This window comes from Lathamus discolor, chromosome 8, assembly GCF_037157495.1.
Source record: "Lathamus discolor isolate bLatDis1 chromosome 8, bLatDis1.hap1, whole genome shotgun sequence".
Taxonomy (NCBI): domain Eukaryota; kingdom Metazoa; phylum Chordata; class Aves; order Psittaciformes; family Psittacidae; genus Lathamus; species Lathamus discolor.
Genome location: NC_088891.1, coordinates 2,195,067 through 2,212,602, shown reverse-complemented (window position 1 = coordinate 2,212,602; position 17,536 = coordinate 2,195,067). Strand labels below are relative to the sequence as shown.

At 46.3% G+C, this 17,536-nt stretch overlaps 1 protein-coding gene across 1 annotated transcript in view; it reads left to right on the top strand.

The window, feature by feature from the left end:
* SMAD3 (SMAD family member 3) overlaps positions 1-16,756 on the top strand; it is a 74,311-nt gene extending 57,555 nt beyond the window's left edge. Inside the window, exons 6-9 of the mRNA XM_065688182.1 lie at positions 4,369-4,581; positions 5,794-5,931; positions 8,591-8,735; positions 12,127-16,756. Of these exons, the coding sequence (XP_065544254.1) occupies positions 4,369-4,581; positions 5,794-5,931; positions 8,591-8,735; positions 12,127-12,250 (620 nt within the window). The 3' untranslated portion in view covers positions 12,251-16,756. The remainder of the gene's footprint in view (positions 1-4,368; positions 4,582-5,793; positions 5,932-8,590; positions 8,736-12,126) is intronic.
* Positions 16,757-17,536: the final 780 nt, after the last annotated feature.

Sequence of the window (17,536 nt, the reverse complement as noted above, 5' to 3'; positions counted from 1 at the left end):
TCCCGTGCCTAAAGGGGCTGCAGGGAACCTGGAGAGGGGCTTGGGACAAGGGCCTGTAGGGACAGGACAAGGGGAATGGCTTGAACCTGCCCGAGGGGAGACTGAGCTGAGCTCTTAGGCAGAAGCTCTTCCCTGTGGGGGTGCTGAGGCGCTGGCACAGGGTGCCCAGAGAAGCTGTGGCTGCCCCATCCCTGGCAGTGCTCAAGGCCAGGTTGGACACAGGGGCTTGGAGCGACCTGCTCCAGTGGAAGGTGTCTCTGCCTGTGGTAGGGGTTGGATCTGGATGCTGATGGCCTGCAGTGCTCCTGCTTTTGCTGCACTATAGGATTCTGTGGATTAGCGAACGCTCAAGTGTCTAGGGTGGTACTTTGATCTGCAGAAGTTTAATCAGGCTTTCTCTGTGTGTTTGTGGAGAAAATGGAATAGAAGTTCATAGAATAGAATTAATAGAATAGAAACAACACATCAGTGTGCAATGAGGATAATAAACAGCAAGTTCCCAGCAGCAATGCAGTGTTGCCTTAAAGAAAATAGCATCACAGTATTGATGTCCATGTATTTGCCTAGAACTACTTGAACCTTTTAAGACAGTTTACTTAGTGTAAGCTGAACTTTGGACTTAAATCCCATGGCCATATTCCAGAGCATTACAGAGGCAATGAACTTGGGCCAAACCAAGTAGGACAATGGAAGCAAGGTTTCTTTGAGGAGCAGTGTATGCATTTCAGCACAGAGCTGTAACATTGTAGTAGGGGATTGAAGGCACTCGGGGAGTTTCATCTTTCCATTCACAGGCACAAAAGTGTTGCAAGGTAACATATTGGGATTTATTTTTTTTTCTCCTTTCAACTCATGCTGTCAAATTCTCAGTTGTCAAACATAAGCTTTAAATGGAAGTTACAGATATCCAGTGATCTCTTCTGTATCACTGAAATATGAACTGGAGGAGATACGGAAAACAACCAAAATGAAAGGAGAGTAGCCAGCATTATGTGGACATTTGGGATGAAGTCAGGGAGTTGACACTGGCCAAGGGCCAAGCCTGTGGTTGCATGCACATTGTTATTTTGGAGCGAGGCAGTCCCTTGGTGTACAGGAAATCCATTGTCAGTGTTTGCTCCGCAAAAGACTTGACGCAAAAGCTGTAAGTGAAATAAGCACATCCCCTGCGGTCAAATCCATCAGGAACATAAGCCTCTGTTCCTCTCTGTGTCGAAACACCATTTCCCAAAGCAGAGAACAGACAGCCCTTCTCAAAGTGTGCAGAGGGGAAGAGAGCATGCACACCTATTCATCTTTTGTCCCGGGGGACTAAGAATTAATGTGCCTGCAGCTAATCCAGTTGGATAACACAGATCAGTAACTTCGGATGTGTATCAAAAGCACTGGCTGAAATGGGGAGAACAACCACTCTTCTGCTTAGAGCACACACTGCAGCCAGTGATTTTTTCCTCCACAGCTGAATGAGATGACCTTTGAAGGTCCCTTCCAAGCCAAACTGTTCTGTGTTTCTAGGAGTAGATAGTACTTTTGTCTTGTAGGGAAGGTGCAATATGGGGAGCATCCCAATACTCAGTGGACACTTGTGAAAGCAAAGCTGTAGTTGAGCCAAAGTTGAAATTGTATGGAGATCACTCAGGCAGGCTTTGCTTGGGTTTAATGCATCATGTTTTATTTGATTGTATACCCCCTCAGGATTCTTTGGCTTTGGCAGAGCTACATTCTCTTACTTTTCCCCAAACAGTAAATCCATAAATTGAACATGAATATTCAGCACAGCTCTTACACAAGAGAAAACATGCCCATCCCCTGACAGCTTAAGCTGAAGCCTAAGCCCACAAATCACAGCAGAAAGCAGCATCATTAAAAGCTTGGTTGCATTTTTTCAGAGGCCAGGTTTTCTTCAAAATAGGATTTGTTGGTTTGTGTCTTTCCTCAAGTTGCAAATAAGCCGGAAATAACATTTCCGTACATCCTTCAGTGGGGAATCCACAGTTCCCTTGAGGGGCAAGCAAGCGGAGGTGGTTTCTGAAGGGCAGGACCACGAAACCATAAAGAGCAATACAGGCCTCAGTGGTTTTATAACTTAAATAGGACCAATCTGAGGACATAATTTAAGGATTGTTAGGATTAAAAAGAGTCGATGTGATTTTCTGGAGCTGAGCAGCCTTTCAATGAGAAAGGCTCTTGCTGTGGAGTAAGAGCACAGTCCTGTGGAGCACAATCTATTTTCTTAACTGGGTGGACACACCTTAAGAGACCAGTGTTAGTGCTGGTATTTGCTGGACCTCTAATCAAATTGCACTGGAGTCGTGTGAAGCCCAGAGCCAGTTACGATATGCACAGGTTCCTGCTGTGGGCCCCAGCTGCTAATGGATGAATTAAGGCTGGTATTGCAGAAATATGCCTGATGGGGCCATGTCCACTGGGAAAACTGAATATGTCATTCAAGAGAAAAAGGCAGAGACAGTAAACTTAGAGAATCCCAGACTGGTTTGGGTTGGAAGGGACCTTAAAGCTCACCCAGTTCCAACCTCCTTCCGGAAGCAGGAACCTTTCACTACACCAGGTTGCTCAAAGCCCTATGTCCAGTATGATATCATTCAGCATATCAGGAGAGGGACTCGCTTTAAGCTATAAAGTTGTCTAAAATGGGACAATCTGCTCACCAGATCTCTTAAATTGCTGCAGAGACCCCTGTTGTATTGAGCTGCCTTCTGTTAGCTTTCCCTTTGAGCATGATGTCCTTTTTCCATAAGAGGAAGATATGTTGTTTGTTTTGTGGGCGTGATGTGTGGAGGAGAGCAGGAACACGGGGCTTTGCTTGTGATCGAGCATTTTCTTTTCAATGATATAATTAGGAAAGAGATAGATTGTGAAAGATGTGGGGAATAAGCTTCAAAATTCACAGACTTTGAAGCTCTGCTAAGGATTACAGAGTTCCCCAGAATGCACTTCTATTTGGTTCCTTATTTGCTGCCAGCAAAGCTTCTAACAAAGCAGAAACCAAAGGGTTTCTTCTGATTATTAGCTACTTTGGGAACTCATACACCACCGTTCAGAGAGGAAACCAACATGTCTTTTGGCTGCTTCAGCCTGCTTCTAAAGGAGTAACAGCAGGTACCAGATGAGAAATGACTCTCAAACCTCTGTCGAGACACTCTCCTCAGGGTGAGAGGAGGCTGGGATGGTAAAAACCTGTCTTTGATTTTTTTGGAGCTGATCTCTTAAGCCGCAGATTCGCCTGAGCCTTGCAGGAGCAACAGATGGGAAAGCCTATGGAAAAACCTGGGGTTTGCTGCTTGATGTTAACTCTCTGGCCAGATGGGAAGCTGTTCTCTTCTGCTTTTAAGCACCATTTGAATGGGGATGAAGTGATAAGCTGGGGGGAGGACTGGAGGGAATTCTCTTGCTTTTATTTCTTGCACTGAATGAGAGGAATGGAGCACTTATCAGCGCAGTCTGCTCTCTGCTTCCTCTGCTCAGCAGATTCTTGGCTTGCAGCCGGACTGGGCATCATCTAGTGCAGTATTTCCAAGAAATTTGACTTGAGCCTTCCTCTGCTGAAACCACATTGGCTTCAGTGGGAGCAGTTAAATCACTTGATGCTATTTGAATGTCCCACCTTTCTGGCATGTGAAGTATTATCTTCCTGAGACTTCTTCAGCCTCCGTCTGCTCATGAGCTTTTGTCCACAGGCTGACTCAAACCTTAACCCCAACAAAAGAGATGTGCCATCATCTATTGAGGAAATGGATTTTCTGTTGTTAATTTGAGATCAAGTGCACTGGTAGAAAGTATCTAAGTTTTACATCACTTTAATGCCCATATTACATACAATTTGGAGCATATTTCAGACAATTCTGCTAGTTTCACCAGTGCTTGAGAGATCGTAGAGTCAGTATGAATGAAAGCTGGACCTGCTGCTTGGTTTAAGTGCACAGCAAAAGGGTTCAGGAGACCTGTGTGAGTGAAAGCAGGTTTGTGATCTGCTCTTTCTAAGGTTTTCTGGTTCTTCCTTTTCTCTCCTTTTCTCCATTTAGGGTACTGGCTATCTAAAAGTGATCCCACATTTCATAGGAAAGCTTAACTATATTTACGTTCTCTCCAAGTATGAAGATAGTTAAGTGACACCTTACTTGCTAAGTGACTAATACCTTCAATGGTGTTTGTTCCATGTGCCAAAAGCTCCAGAGTGATGTAACTTTCTAGCTGCGGTCCATTAAAACCTGTCAGGTAATTAAAGTTTGGTGATTAAAGTGAGCCCAAGGAATGAGGCAGAACAATATTCTAAAGCAGTCACTTTTTTTATCCTCCCCCTTCCCCTCCTGAGGGCCTGTGATTCATTTTGCTGCTTCTTTTGTGCAGATCTGCAGCCTGTTACCTACTGCGAGCCGGCGTTCTGGTGCTCCATATCCTACTATGAACTCAACCAGCGAGTGGGAGAGACTTTCCATGCCTCTCAGCCCTCTATGACTGTGGATGGTTTCACTGATCCATCTAACTCTGAACGTTTCTGCCTTGGTTTACTGTCCAACGTGAACAGAAATGCGGCAGTGGAGCTCACAAGACGACACATTGGTAATTGCTGTTTTCCTTGGGTCAGTCAGTGTCTTTCAAGGTGGAAGGTGGAGAGCTGCATGTAAAGCTTTTTAATTAGCTAATTGGCACACACCTTGCTCAGTTTTAGAGCACTGCAGGTAACAGAAAGAGAGATTAAACTTTTACGTGCACTCTTCTGTCTGTGGATGGATGTTAGTGGTGATCTTGTGAATTCCTTTCCACCCTGCACTATTTTATTTTCTAACTGACTGTTTCTTTTATAAATGGAAACTTAGTTCCTTGATTTTCATCTCAGTCCCCACTTTTCCTCCTTAAACTTCAAGGTAACGTTCAATTTTGTTTTCAGTTGAACTTGCACTAAATAGAATATCCCCAATTTATGCTGTTTAAATAAAAGGCAAAATTGCTTATGCTCTGCTGCATCTTCTGGTGATTTCTATCAAAAATGAACCTGCTTTTTATCCTAAATCTTGCTGCCCTTCATACCCTTTCCTGAGCAGTAAACGTCATACAGGAAAATCTTTCCTTACATCTTTCTAATACGACTTCTAGCACCAAAAAAACTCCCAACCTCCAAAAACCCTCACCAAGATTCAGAACTCAGTCTTTAAATTCAGTAGGCTCCTTATGCTTTATGGAAGAATGAAAGCAAGATACTGAAATAGGAATGTAAGACCACAGCAAGTGTTTATCTGAGCAACAAAGATGTCTTGGTGAAATTTGTTTCTTTATTAACTGAGATTTTAATAATTTGTGCAAACTCCTATGGGAAATGTATGTTTGTCCTTGTATACAATGTCATCTCAAGCAAGAGGCAATGGCTTGAAAGCGTTGTATAATTTAATTCCAAATCACTAGCTAAATAAGCAAACAGTTGTATCCAGCTGCGATGACTTTCAGAAAAGGCTGAAAACCATATGTTAACTGATAGAATGTTCATCTGGAAAATATCAGACACATCTCTGTTTGGAGTAAGCAGTCTGTGAGGTGGTAAATGCATGCAGGCTGGCTGTGATTGACAGTGGGGCCAGAGGGTGCAATTCTGACTTTATAAATTGGTCCTCCTGCCTTCCTCAGCTCAACTGACTCACAGAGCAGATTTATTGCTCCCTAATGGGAGTTCAGCTGTGCTTTGAGAGCTGCCTCATGCAGAGGTGTCTACATCTCTACCAGCTCCTCTTGCAGATGATTGTTCTGAGCTAAACCAAAACTGTGCTCTGTGTTTCCTAGGAAGAGGAGTAAGACTCTACTACATCGGTGGTGAAGTGTTTGCTGAGTGCCTTAGTGACAGTGCCATTTTTGTCCAGTCTCCCAACTGTAACCAGCGCTATGGCTGGCACCCAGCAACAGTTTGCAAGATTCCACCAGGTAAGGAAGGATGCCTTGTCTGTGATCCTACGCAGGCCTCACCTTTTGCAGATGGGGACTTCCTATGGAAAGCAAGCTCTTGGTGAAAGTGGGCATGGGTTTCTGACCGCTGTTCTTGGCAATAATCAGAAACCTTTTTTACCCTATCGTAAGCATCTTGACAACTCGAGCAGGGCATTTTTTATAGCATAAAGAATGAAGGTACTGATAAAAGAAGCTACTACATATGCTCTGGTAATGGTTTGCACTACATACAGGCAGGAAGAAACAGTACTCCAGGATCTAAGCAGAACTAAGAGCAGAATCTGCCATTTGTCCATGCAGTGTTTTATCAACCCATTATTGTGTTATGAGAGCCATGCTTATAATTTGGTTTGCACCTTTAAGTAAAAGGATATAATGTAAGCATTTTTCCTTAATATAGATTCACCCATAACAAATCTAAATTGATACTTTTGTGTAGTAAAACTTACCCCATCCTTTCTGAATTAGATTCATTCTAGGGAAATCACTTCTGTAGGCACCTTGTTCTGGTTACAGCAACGTCTGTCTAAAGTAAGCAGGAAGATTACAAGAGAATTTATTGCATCTATCTAGAAAGAAAACACTTGTTTTTTTAGATACATGCAGAAGAGTTAGTATGAGAGGTTGCCATTTGAAATGGAATTTAGCTGGGCTTACAGAAGCTGATTTCTTTACAGTTGAAAGTATTTGTGTATTTAAAAACTAAACATTTTTGTTTAGAAATACTTGAATAAAGATCGTCTTTCTTTTGAGATCCACGCACTGCAAGCTCTGGCCCATCTGAATGGGTTTCCTTTCTCAGATGCTTAGGAAGCAGCTGCCAGTGTTGCAAACATGACTTAATTCTCCAGCCACATCACAAGAGTCCACCCGGGCTGGAGTCAACATTTGAAGACATAAACAACCCACATTTCCGCTGCAGATTCATCTAAGGCATATGTTTTGGACTCCAGCTCTCCCTTCTTTTGCCACAGCCTTTGGCCGCCTTCTCAGACTCATCTTCAAATCTCTGCTGGGTTTGAAGCAGTTTCTTCATTGCCTTGTTGACAGGATGGAGTCGTACCTGCTCCTCTGAGGCACAGTCCTGGAGGAACCTGTTCCCAGCCTGTCCTGGAGTCTGAACAGCTTGGCAGACAGATCCTGATAAAGTTTTATGCTCTCCTTGCAATAGCTCTGTGCTCAGTCCAGCCCCAATGCTCTCACCCTTCTTATTTCCTCACCTTAGTCTCCAGTATGCCTGACACAGCATCCCTTCAAACCCTCTGCAAGATACATGGCTCTTAGGCTGTGCTTTTTTATGGTCATAGAAATGGCTGGTTGTTTCTGCAGCTGCTGAGCTGTTGCATGTGGTTACACTTTGGTATATGCAGTTCGACCCAAAACAGATGACAGTATGAGTCCAGCCCAAGAGAGTAGGCTCAGAAGTGATTTTAGCAAAATACAATTCATCACAGTCCAAATGGTTGTTTTTCAGACTTGGCCCATATGTGATCCCAAATGAGCATTAGTTGTGTGCCAAGTCTCGGAGTTTAACTTGTTTATGGTTATCTGGGAGAAGGCAAGAGCAGCAGTGCTTTTTTTAAGAGTTGTGTATTTATTTATGTATTCAGATTATGAGGGATGGTATATTTCACCTTTATCACCTCAAAACTGTTGGATCATACAATCCCAGGCTGGTTTGTGTTGGAAGGGACCTTAAAGCTCATCCAGCTCCAGCCCCTGCCACGGGCAGGGACCCCTTCCACTGGAGCAGCTTGCTCCAAGCCCCTGTGTCCAACCCGGCCTTGAGCACTGCCGGGATGGGGCAGCCACAGCTTCTCTGGGCACCCTGTGCCAGCGCCTCAGCACCCTCACAGGGAAGAGCTTCTGCCTAAGAGCTCAGCTCAGTCTCCCCTCTGGCAGGTTCAAGCCATTCCCCTTGGCCTTGTAAAAAATCGCTCTCCAGCCGTGTTGTCAGCCCCTTTAGGTACTGGGAGGCTGTTGAATAACTTGGTCTCAGTCTTTTAGCTGAGTCTAAACATTGGGGAAAAACTCCGATTTTAAAGGAAGTTTCTTTGGCATTTGATAAATTTAGGAGAGGATTACAGCAGAAGCAGCTCTGCTGTCAGCCTTTTTAACCCTGGTAGCAGGTTTCTGGGTTGCCAGAGCAGTTTCACATCAGAACTTCTCCATTACTTCAGCTGATGGCCCCCATGTAAATCCAACACCAGTGAGTTCCTGGTTTGAGCCTGTGCATTCCTTTCTTTTCAGGCCCTGTAGCAATTGCTGTTGTGAAGTCTTATGGTCATAGTGAGGCTTTTAAATTACAATGTGAGGGAAATGATTGTAAAGGAGATAGAAGGAGGTTCCATATGCATATCCCAAGTCTGGTCTCATAGATCACAATCTGCTGTGTGGGCTCTAGCATTCATCAGTCTCTGTCTAACATGGTTTTCTTCCTTTTCAGCATATGAGCTGTGGAAATGTGGCAACCTTGATTCCTGTTTCTGAAATGCTGTGTTTAAACAGTCTGTGTACAGTATCACACATTCTGAGGATATGGGAGAGCAGCACAGAGTTTCTTTCTATCCTCAGAGATGGCTTTCTTAATCTAGTTAAGCTGGTGCCTTGTTCCTGTCATGTCCTTTTCTTGCAGGATGTAACCTGAAGATTTTTAACAACCAGGAGTTTGCCGCTCTCTTGGCTCAGTCTGTGAATCAGGGCTTCGAAGCTGTGTACCAGCTGACCAGGATGTGCACGATCCGGATGAGCTTTGTCAAGGGATGGGGAGCAGAATACAGGTGAGGCATTCCGAATGAAACCCATGTGCTTGCCGCTGCCACCCCTGTGTTCCACAGCCTGGGACAGTGTCCTGTAAAGCTGCTTCACTCAGCTTTTGGGTGGGGAGGAATTAGCACAGTGTCTCTTCAGTAATGCAGATCATGGAATCATGGAATGGTTTGAGTTGGAAGAGACCTTAAAGCTCATCCAGTCACAACCCCCTGCCACGGGCAGGGACCCCTTCCACTAGAGCAGGTTGCTCCAAGCCCCTGTGTCCAGCCTGGCCTTGAACCCTGCCAGGTATGGGGCAGCCACAGCTTCTCTGGGCAACCAGTATCTCGCCACCCGCGTAGTGAAGAATCATGCCATACACCAGGAAAGACCACATGTATTTGGTCACAGTGTTCTACAAACCAAGAGCTTTACCTGAAGCACACCAGATAAATGCAGATGGCCTCTGTAGGAACTATTACATTGGGCTTGCTTAAAGTTAGATGTATATTTGCTAGTTTGAGTGTCTTACAACTACACTGTTATCAGGCAGGATCAGTGTGAGTGCTTTCTAATAGATATGGCTTGGGTTTGATGCTTCCTTTATCAGGAACTAATGGGGTTAAAGTAAAAGCAGATTGGCTCGAAAATATATATATGGAAGAACTGTTAGAGTTGCTGCACAATTGTAGTTAAATCTCCTCATCCTTTCCTTAGTGCTTGTCATAGGGCAATTGCTTCATTGTGACCAGAGGCAGTGGGATAAACAGGGTTACTATTTTTCTCAGTGGATACTGAAGATAAGAAAATGTAGTAGGGTCTGGTGGTTATTCTGACAGCACAGGGGACAGGGGGGACAGTGCGATGGATGAGTACTCCATAGCTGGTGTTGCTGTCACTCCTCTGCATTTGCAGGCACATGTCCCTAGGTAGCAAAAGGAGTGAAATCAGCGTTTCATATTACAAGCAGGAGAGATGAAATTCGTTGGAAAATTAATGCTGTTTTACGAGAGCTGGCAGAGATTTCAGCCAAATGTGATTTTGAAATACTCACTTGAGTGTGTACCCTGTAAATCTGTGGCCTTCCTTGAAGATGCAGGGGCAGCCCCTGCCTCCCGGAGCCGCAGGGCTGCCTGCCCGTGCTCCCCTTGCACGGACGCTGGAGTATCAGCTGGAGCCTGCGCGCTGCACGTTACTCTCCCGCTTTCTTCGTTTCTCCAGATGTTTGGAGTCCATTTTGTTTTGAAATTGTCCTGCACCCGGGCCAGAGCGTTCAGCCCTGGCTCGCGGCCACGCTCCTAATGAGACCCAGATGAGCATGACTTACGGAAAGTCAACTATCTCATTAGAGTAGTGGAGTCAGTGAAACCCTATGCGCACGCTGACCGCGCCGAAGCTGCTCTCTTGCTCCTTCATTTCCTTGCCACAAAATACTACATCTGATTGCCTTTGTCAGAGCACGTTTGTTTGTTGAACTGATTCATATATGAGAACGGTACTGCAGGAGCGGCATCCAGAGCGCTGTTCCAGTCATTTCTGGTTCAGCTCTTCGGCCTTTGGAGCAGTCGAACTGGTGGGGTGTTTAGTGCTGGGGTGTGCCAGGGATTTGGTGGAGGGAAGGCAGGGAAACCAATTGCACAAGCAGCCCGTGACACAGACGTTCTCCTCTGTGCAGTGAGAGCCCATAAGCTGAAGGCATGGATGGGTAGCTTTGAGGGTTTGCCTTTTGGAAAGGCTGGAGTCAGTAGGGGTCACCTTGGTGGGAAGGCAGAATGAAGCTGCCATGGAGCAGAAGGGCAGCAGCCCCATGTGCAGTGGGTCTCTGTATGGTGTTGCCAGGATTGCTGGGTGGCTCACACTGGTTTCAGGCAGCAAAGGGGAATGCTCTGTGCTAAGTTAAGGGAGCCTAGTTTTACCTCGGACCTGGGAGGTTTGTGTGCTTTGCTGACAGAGCGAGAGGTGCCCTGCTCCCTGTCCTGCAGTCCTCCTGCCCAAACAGCCCATGAGACACCCTTTAATGTAGAACACTTCACCACATGAAGTGGCTGCATGCGGCAGGCCCAGTCGTACACCCACTCCTGGGCATGGCCTGAGCGGGAATGGGTGGGGTGCATCAGGGATCTGCTTCCATCCTCAGTTCAAAGGAGGAGAGCTGCAGATTCAGCAGCAGAACGGGTCACAGCCCTTGGCCAGAGCCCTGCAGAGCTGTGCCCGGAGCCCAGGAAGAAGCAGGAATGGTGATGGGAGCCCAAAGCAGCCCCATGGGGCAGAGGGTCCCCTTTGCAGCAGTGGTTTCTCCCTGGGCCCTGCAGGCTTTGCCTTCTCCCTCCCACAGGCAGATTCCAAGGACAGCTTCTGTGGGAAGTGAGGGTGTAAACCAAGGCTGTTTCCAGGCTGGTTCTCTCTCTTTGTAATCTTCCTCCTCCACAGCAGCTGTCCCTGCCTCTCCGCATGGAACAAGGCTTAGGCCGTCCCTCGGCAGAGGAGGGAGAGCCCCGTGCCCTGTGCCTTGGCCTCCCTTCCTTCCCATCCCTCCCTGCTTTACCATCTGGAGACACTCCATGGGGTCCGGCCTCAGGGAGAGTAACGGAGAGGGAGACGGGGAATGTGCTTTGTGGCAGGGGATGTGCAGTGACCCAGCAGTGCATCCCCCTCTACTCTCCAGCCACAGCCGCCAGCTCTGGAGGGATTTTAAAGTACATTTTAATGCCACATTCCTGCTTTTCTGAGAGGGTTTGCAACCTTTTACACTCAGCAGCACTTCTGCTTCTTTCAAGGCAGCCGAGCAAGTGCAGGTCTGTTGGAGAGCCCCTACACAGCACGTGTAGGGTAGGGTTCAACTACCCAGCACATCCTCCAGAGCTGTGCAAAGAGGCTGCTCAGCAGCAGCTCCAAGTGCGCAGGGGATGCAGGGGAGGGTCCGAAAGGCTGCCTGGGGATGTCTCCATCACTTCCACGTCCTGCCAGAACCTGCAGATACAGTAAAATGAGAGTAGCCTTGGCTTCTCCATAGAGAAATTGAACTTACTTGGTAACCTGCATACGTTGCTGTCTAATCAGGAGAGGGAAAATGAGGTCTGTAAAAGAAAACTGAAGAACTGTGCTTAGGTAAACACCTTCCATTCCATTCAGGGGATCCGATGCTGCCTGCTTTCAGGAATCTGAGTAGTAAATAGGCTGTGTAGTGAGCTGCTCCTTTGGGATCGGAAGAAATGTAAAGAGAAAAGGTAGGGGTTTTAAAAGCAGCTGGCAGTGTAGACCAGAAGCGTGTTACAGAGGAGAGAGACATTCCTTTGGCCTCACATGCACGACTATTGTCTAAGCAGGAAAGAATGCTCCAGTAGCTGTAAAACCTCTTCACATTGGTAAAGTTTTGTTCCTTTTTTCCTTTTCTCTCCCCCAACCCCTTCTTTCTGGCAGGCGGCAGACTGTGACCAGTACTCCCTGCTGGATTGAACTGCACCTCAACGGTCCCTTGCAGTGGCTGGACAAGGTCCTCACACAAATGGGCTCCCCGAGCATTCGTTGTTCCAGCGTCTCCTAAGGAAACATCTCCTGGGGATGGGTGGGGGGAGCAAAGACTGGAAATGGAATTGGCTTAACCCTTAGTTAAACACACAGTGAACGGATTCCCAGTTATTGAAGTGATGAGAAAATCTGCTAAAAAGAAAGTGGGTTTTGTTCTATTTTGTTTTTATAGTTACCCATTTAAGCCACTTCCACTGAACCCATTAGCACTTCGGTTCCAGCGTTCTGGGCCTTTGCAGTTACAATTTGAGGCTGAAGTTTATCATGATGAAGAACTGGACTTTGTTTCAGCAGAGAGGAGGCTGTGCTGTGCCTCCAGCACCCACTCCGTGCTGCTGTGAGCACATGGGAGCCACGGAGGAAACCTCCCATTCGCTTCACACAGCCCCAGGCTCGTGTCATGCAGCACCTCTGAAAAGCCAGGCACCGTGGGACTTCAGGATGAGTCTTGCTTGTCCGTTCCCATCACCATCCACCTGATCCATGCCTGTCCTCCCTGGGATTGCAGCAGGAGGGGGAAAAGGAAGTGTTTAAAGCACACACAAGAACTAATTCCCCCAATAATGCTCCCAAAAGGAATGAATTTCCCACGCTGGACTGCTAACAAGGAGGCAGAGTCTTGTTCCGTGCCTGAGGGATGCAGCTGATACCCTGATGGCCTCAGGCTGGATTGACATGAAGCAAAAGAGGCCATACTGAAGGCTCCTCTGATACTGCTGCAGAGGTGTTTGACTTGAGCTGCTCCTAGGCAGATGTTTGTCACATGGAGAGCTCTGCATGGCCAAGTTAAGCCTTTGTTACCCTGCAGTCTGTGTGCATTAACCACCAAAAGTCTGTAATTCTGGATGGGATCTGCCACTTCTGGAAACAGTGGGGCTTTGTGACTCCAGCGTCCAGGTCTGCTCTAGTGATGGAAGTGAACAGGCCCTCGTGGCTGCTGTCAGCATACGCAGTTGTCCTGTGCTCTCACATGTGACTGCACATGAACCAGGACATCTCAGACACAACCCCCTTGTGTTTAAAACGTATTTCAGCTGATTCCAGTGCTCTGAGATGTGCTTTTGCCTGGAGAAATTGGGAGAGGGTGTATTTACTTGTATTATAAAACGTTCATTTTAAACAGACATGCTCTAGACTGGTATTTTTTCCCTGCAGCAACTGTCATGGCAAAGAACTCCCACAACTGGAAAAAAACCAACCCTTAGCACTTTTTTTTATGGTTCACATTTGCCAAATAAGTCTCGTAACTTTGTCAGTGCTATCTCATTATCTGTTTCTTTATATCTGCATTGAGTATCATACACATTTGTGCCAAACTATTAGAAGGGGGAGGGGAGAAAGTAATAATCAGTTTCCTATGGAAATCTTGTCTTTTTTGGTTTTATACATGAAAGGCAAACACAGGAGCTGGATCCGGCTCTGGGAAGGACAGACCCGGATGGACTTTGTGTTCAGGCTTTAGTCCTGTTGTGCTCCCAGGTGTAAAATCAAGCAGCACCACCGAGTTCAGCAGCAGCTTTCCTGCAGTGCCGGGTTGCGGTTGCAGCTCCAGAGCACCATGGTCCCACACGGGTGCAGACTGCAGAAGCATTTCAAACACCCATCAGGAATTCCCAAGTACCTGTCGAGGCTTTTCCTTCGGGACCACTCTGATATCAAGCCCACTGCCTGGTCTGCAAAAACCCATCACTCTTGGACCTGAGCATCAGCAAAACAGGGCACGAGGTGCCCCGTGTTCAGCAGACCCAGGAACAGACCATCCACGAGGCTCTCTGCTGGTGTTTGTTCCACCAGGCACACCAAGGGATGCTGTGCGGAGATTTCTTCTGGAAACAAGCAACATTTTGTACATGGAATTGAAATTCCAAGGAAGACACGCAGTGGTGGACGGGCTCCTGAACCATCCAGGAATATCCTCTTGTGGAATTTGGACTGGGAGTTCTCACTGTGCCATATGGCTTGTATGATAGCGCTGGAGGTTCTCTAGGACTTTTACTGTTTCAAGCTTTTGTATTGTGTCTGATCTTAGTCAAATCTCTGATTGCATGGACTTGTGCAATAAGAGCAGCTGTATAAAATAAGTGTTTTCTGGCCACTTAAGCAGTAGGTCTGTCGTTGAGGACAGATTTGGCATAGTCTTTCAGATGCAGGTTTCTAACATAGTTGCAAACACAAATTTATCCTTGCTTTTGTGGAAGTATCTGACTTTGAGAAGAGATTTAGTGGGAGAGGGGGAAAGATGTGCTATGTAAGGTGGCCCCAGGTTTCCTCCCTGAGTGTCTTTAAGTTGTATTTGCTCGTTTTAGCCAGCAAACAGTTTTCATTGTCCGCATAATCAGGGAGGAAGTTGGACCCTGTGGAGCCTTGTGCATTAGCAACAGAAATGACATCTTAATTCCAGTGTGAGCTGATGGTGCGCGCAGGAACCTGGCCTGGCCCAGAGGCTGCAAGCTGGAATAAACCTTGACTGTAGCACGAAGCCAAAGTAAGATTTGGGCCTGGATTTCTGGTGGGAACCAGATTTGTATCTTCTACTTGATAAAGGATAATTAATTGCTGTTACTAATAGCTGCCTTTTGAAAAATGGGATTTGGGTTGTGCATGAAGACTTTGGTTAATCTCACCTCATCATCCCCTAAGTAAAATGACTTCAAATGGAAAATGGAAGCTGGTCTAGCAGCAGTTAGATAAAATGGAGAGGATTATCTCCACTCAAGTATCAGTTTCCTCCCCTCCCCTTTGTTTGCCTTCTCAGTAATTCATAAAAGCTTTACGGTTTCTAAAGTTACCTTATAAAGTCAGAGGGAAAGTCCTGGACCATGCGAAGAGAGAGGCTGGGGAAGGGCTGGGATCCAGGGGATGTTGTGGTCAAGCTTCCTTTGATGTTGCACAGCTGAAAAGGATGGGGCAGATGAAAGCAAATTCCCCTTCAGATGTGAAACCTGCTCAGCCGCGCCATTGGCCAGGACACTAATGCGAGGGGAGAGGCGGCGTTCGGCCGGAGATGACGGCGGGTTTCCCTGTTTTCCTAAAACTCTCTGGAAGTAGCTCTGGTATGTAGCACAAATGTATGCAGTCAGCCACGGCCTCGCTTAGATTCCATTCCTGTACTGGAAAATCTTCTCATTTTTAGTGGTAGTCTTGGCTAGTTTTACCGTATTTCATACATTTTTGTTACTAGGAGAGAGTCACTAGCAGGAACTTGGACTCTTAACTTGGCGTAGCCACACACAAGGGCCTGGCTGCTGGCAGATGACACTGATGGCCTTGTGGTTTTCAACGACCGTGGTCTTGTTCTGTTTTGGGTTTTTTTATTATTATTAATGTATTGAACTGAATTTCAGTTTGTATTTTGTGTTCAGCTTAGAAGTAATCCAGTGCTGTCCATTTGATTCATCTCCAGGAATCAGCATGGCTGTGTACAAAGGTGGAGAAACCTAATTGAAACTGATCTCCCCAACGCTCTGGCTACCCCTCCATGCCATGAAAAGGCTGGGGGTGACCTTGGAGAAGGAATCACAGAGAAGTTAGTTTCTTCTCCCCTTAAGGATTAGCATAGCGTGAACCACAGAGTCCTTTGCAGGGTGAAGAACACCCAGCAAGAGCTGACCCAGTGCCTTGTCCTGCTTACTAGCTGGGAGAGCACAGGGAGGAGGAGCAGCGCAGCTCAGTGAAGGACTGCAGCCGCATCACAACACACCCGTGAGCTTCCCAGGTCTCTAAGGTACCGGACAGGGAGGAGGAACGGGATTTCACAAATAAGCTGGTAAGCTAGAATGAGAAATACTTAGTCACTATCATAGCTGATTGAGCGGTATGGTTAAGAAGTTCAGTAGATGTTTTTATCATGTACATGCTTTTGTATTTATGTTGTCTTTCTGGAATATTCAGATGAATCAAATATTTAATTTTGAACAGAAAGGGCAAACAGGAACTCAGAATTGAACCTTTCAGGTGTTCCTTTCTGGTGATTGCTAGAAATTAGGCAGTTTGATGTGAGAGTAAGAGACTCCCTCAGACCTGAGCAGCAAACCCTGGGGACTAGAGCAGAGCAAGGACTTCCCCAGCAGGAGCCTTCACCCGAGTTGCTGTTGTAGCTTTTAACGGCCAGCCAGGTTCCAGAGTTGTGCTCTGCAGGTCTGCTCTGATGTATGAGGCTTTAAAAGACAATGAGGAATTACTCCATAAATGTCTTTGGTTCATCTTCCATTTCCTCCTGTACGTGGCTACTGGAAGAGCCTGCAGCAGTCCCTGCTGCTCACTCTCCCCGTGGCAGCATCCCACTTTCCTCCTTTGCTAGATATGTACGAGCAGGTTTGCATTAGTTTAGACTTAACCTGAGATTGTATGTTAACTGGCAGTGATGCCTCCTACGTGCTTTAGCTTGTTACGCATTATCACCTATTTTGTTACTAAAGGCCTGTACTATGTATGCCCTCCTCTTTCCTACGTGAAACTGTAAGTTCTATTTTTGACATTTTAATAAACTTTGATTGGAAAATGGAGGCTCATGAGAAAATAACAGTGTTGTGACAATGTATTTAAGGACACAGTTGGAGTTCTGAAGCCACAGGTAATTCAGAGGCAGCAGCACCTTTAGGTGTGTGTAATGGAGGTTGTTCCCAGTAATCCATGTGAGATCTCAGTTACAGGTAAGAGCTTTGTTCTTCTTACAGTTTGGATGGTTTTGCTTAAGAAATTAAAGCCAGATCTAAAAAAGTAATTAAAAAATATAACTAATTCCTTTAACTAATGGGATTTAAAGGCAGTTCCAAGCCATGGAATGTCCAGGGAAGCAGCTGTTCCAGTGGAAGGCAGGTCAGGTGCCATAGCGTTCGGCTAGCCTCAGAGAGAGCACTCCCCAAACACCATCACCGCCGGAGCCAAGGCGCATGGTGATCTAATTCCATGAGCTCCCAACGTTCCTCGTCGGGTTTCACTCAGACTCAGGGAGTTTTTTGTTGTTTTCCTGACGGGATTTACGAGAATACTTTTTCCATTCACTTTTCCAACAATGCGGTCATAAACGGGTCTCGTCCAGGTTTTGTACTGGCTTTGCCAGAACTCAAGCGTGATGTAGTAAATCAGCTCTGAGCTGCGAGCTCTGCTCGTTGTCACCTGAATGTATCGTGGGTTTCAGGATCACAATCTTGTCTGCCCTAAAATGGGAATCTGGAGCAAAATACAGGCTTGAGGTAAATGAAAAATGGCAAAGCCTTCCTTAGCCAAAAGCTGAGAGTGAATCCATGCTGCATGGAGGCTTCAGTTCAGGCAGAAGGTGGGTCACAAGCCTTGGTCTGTA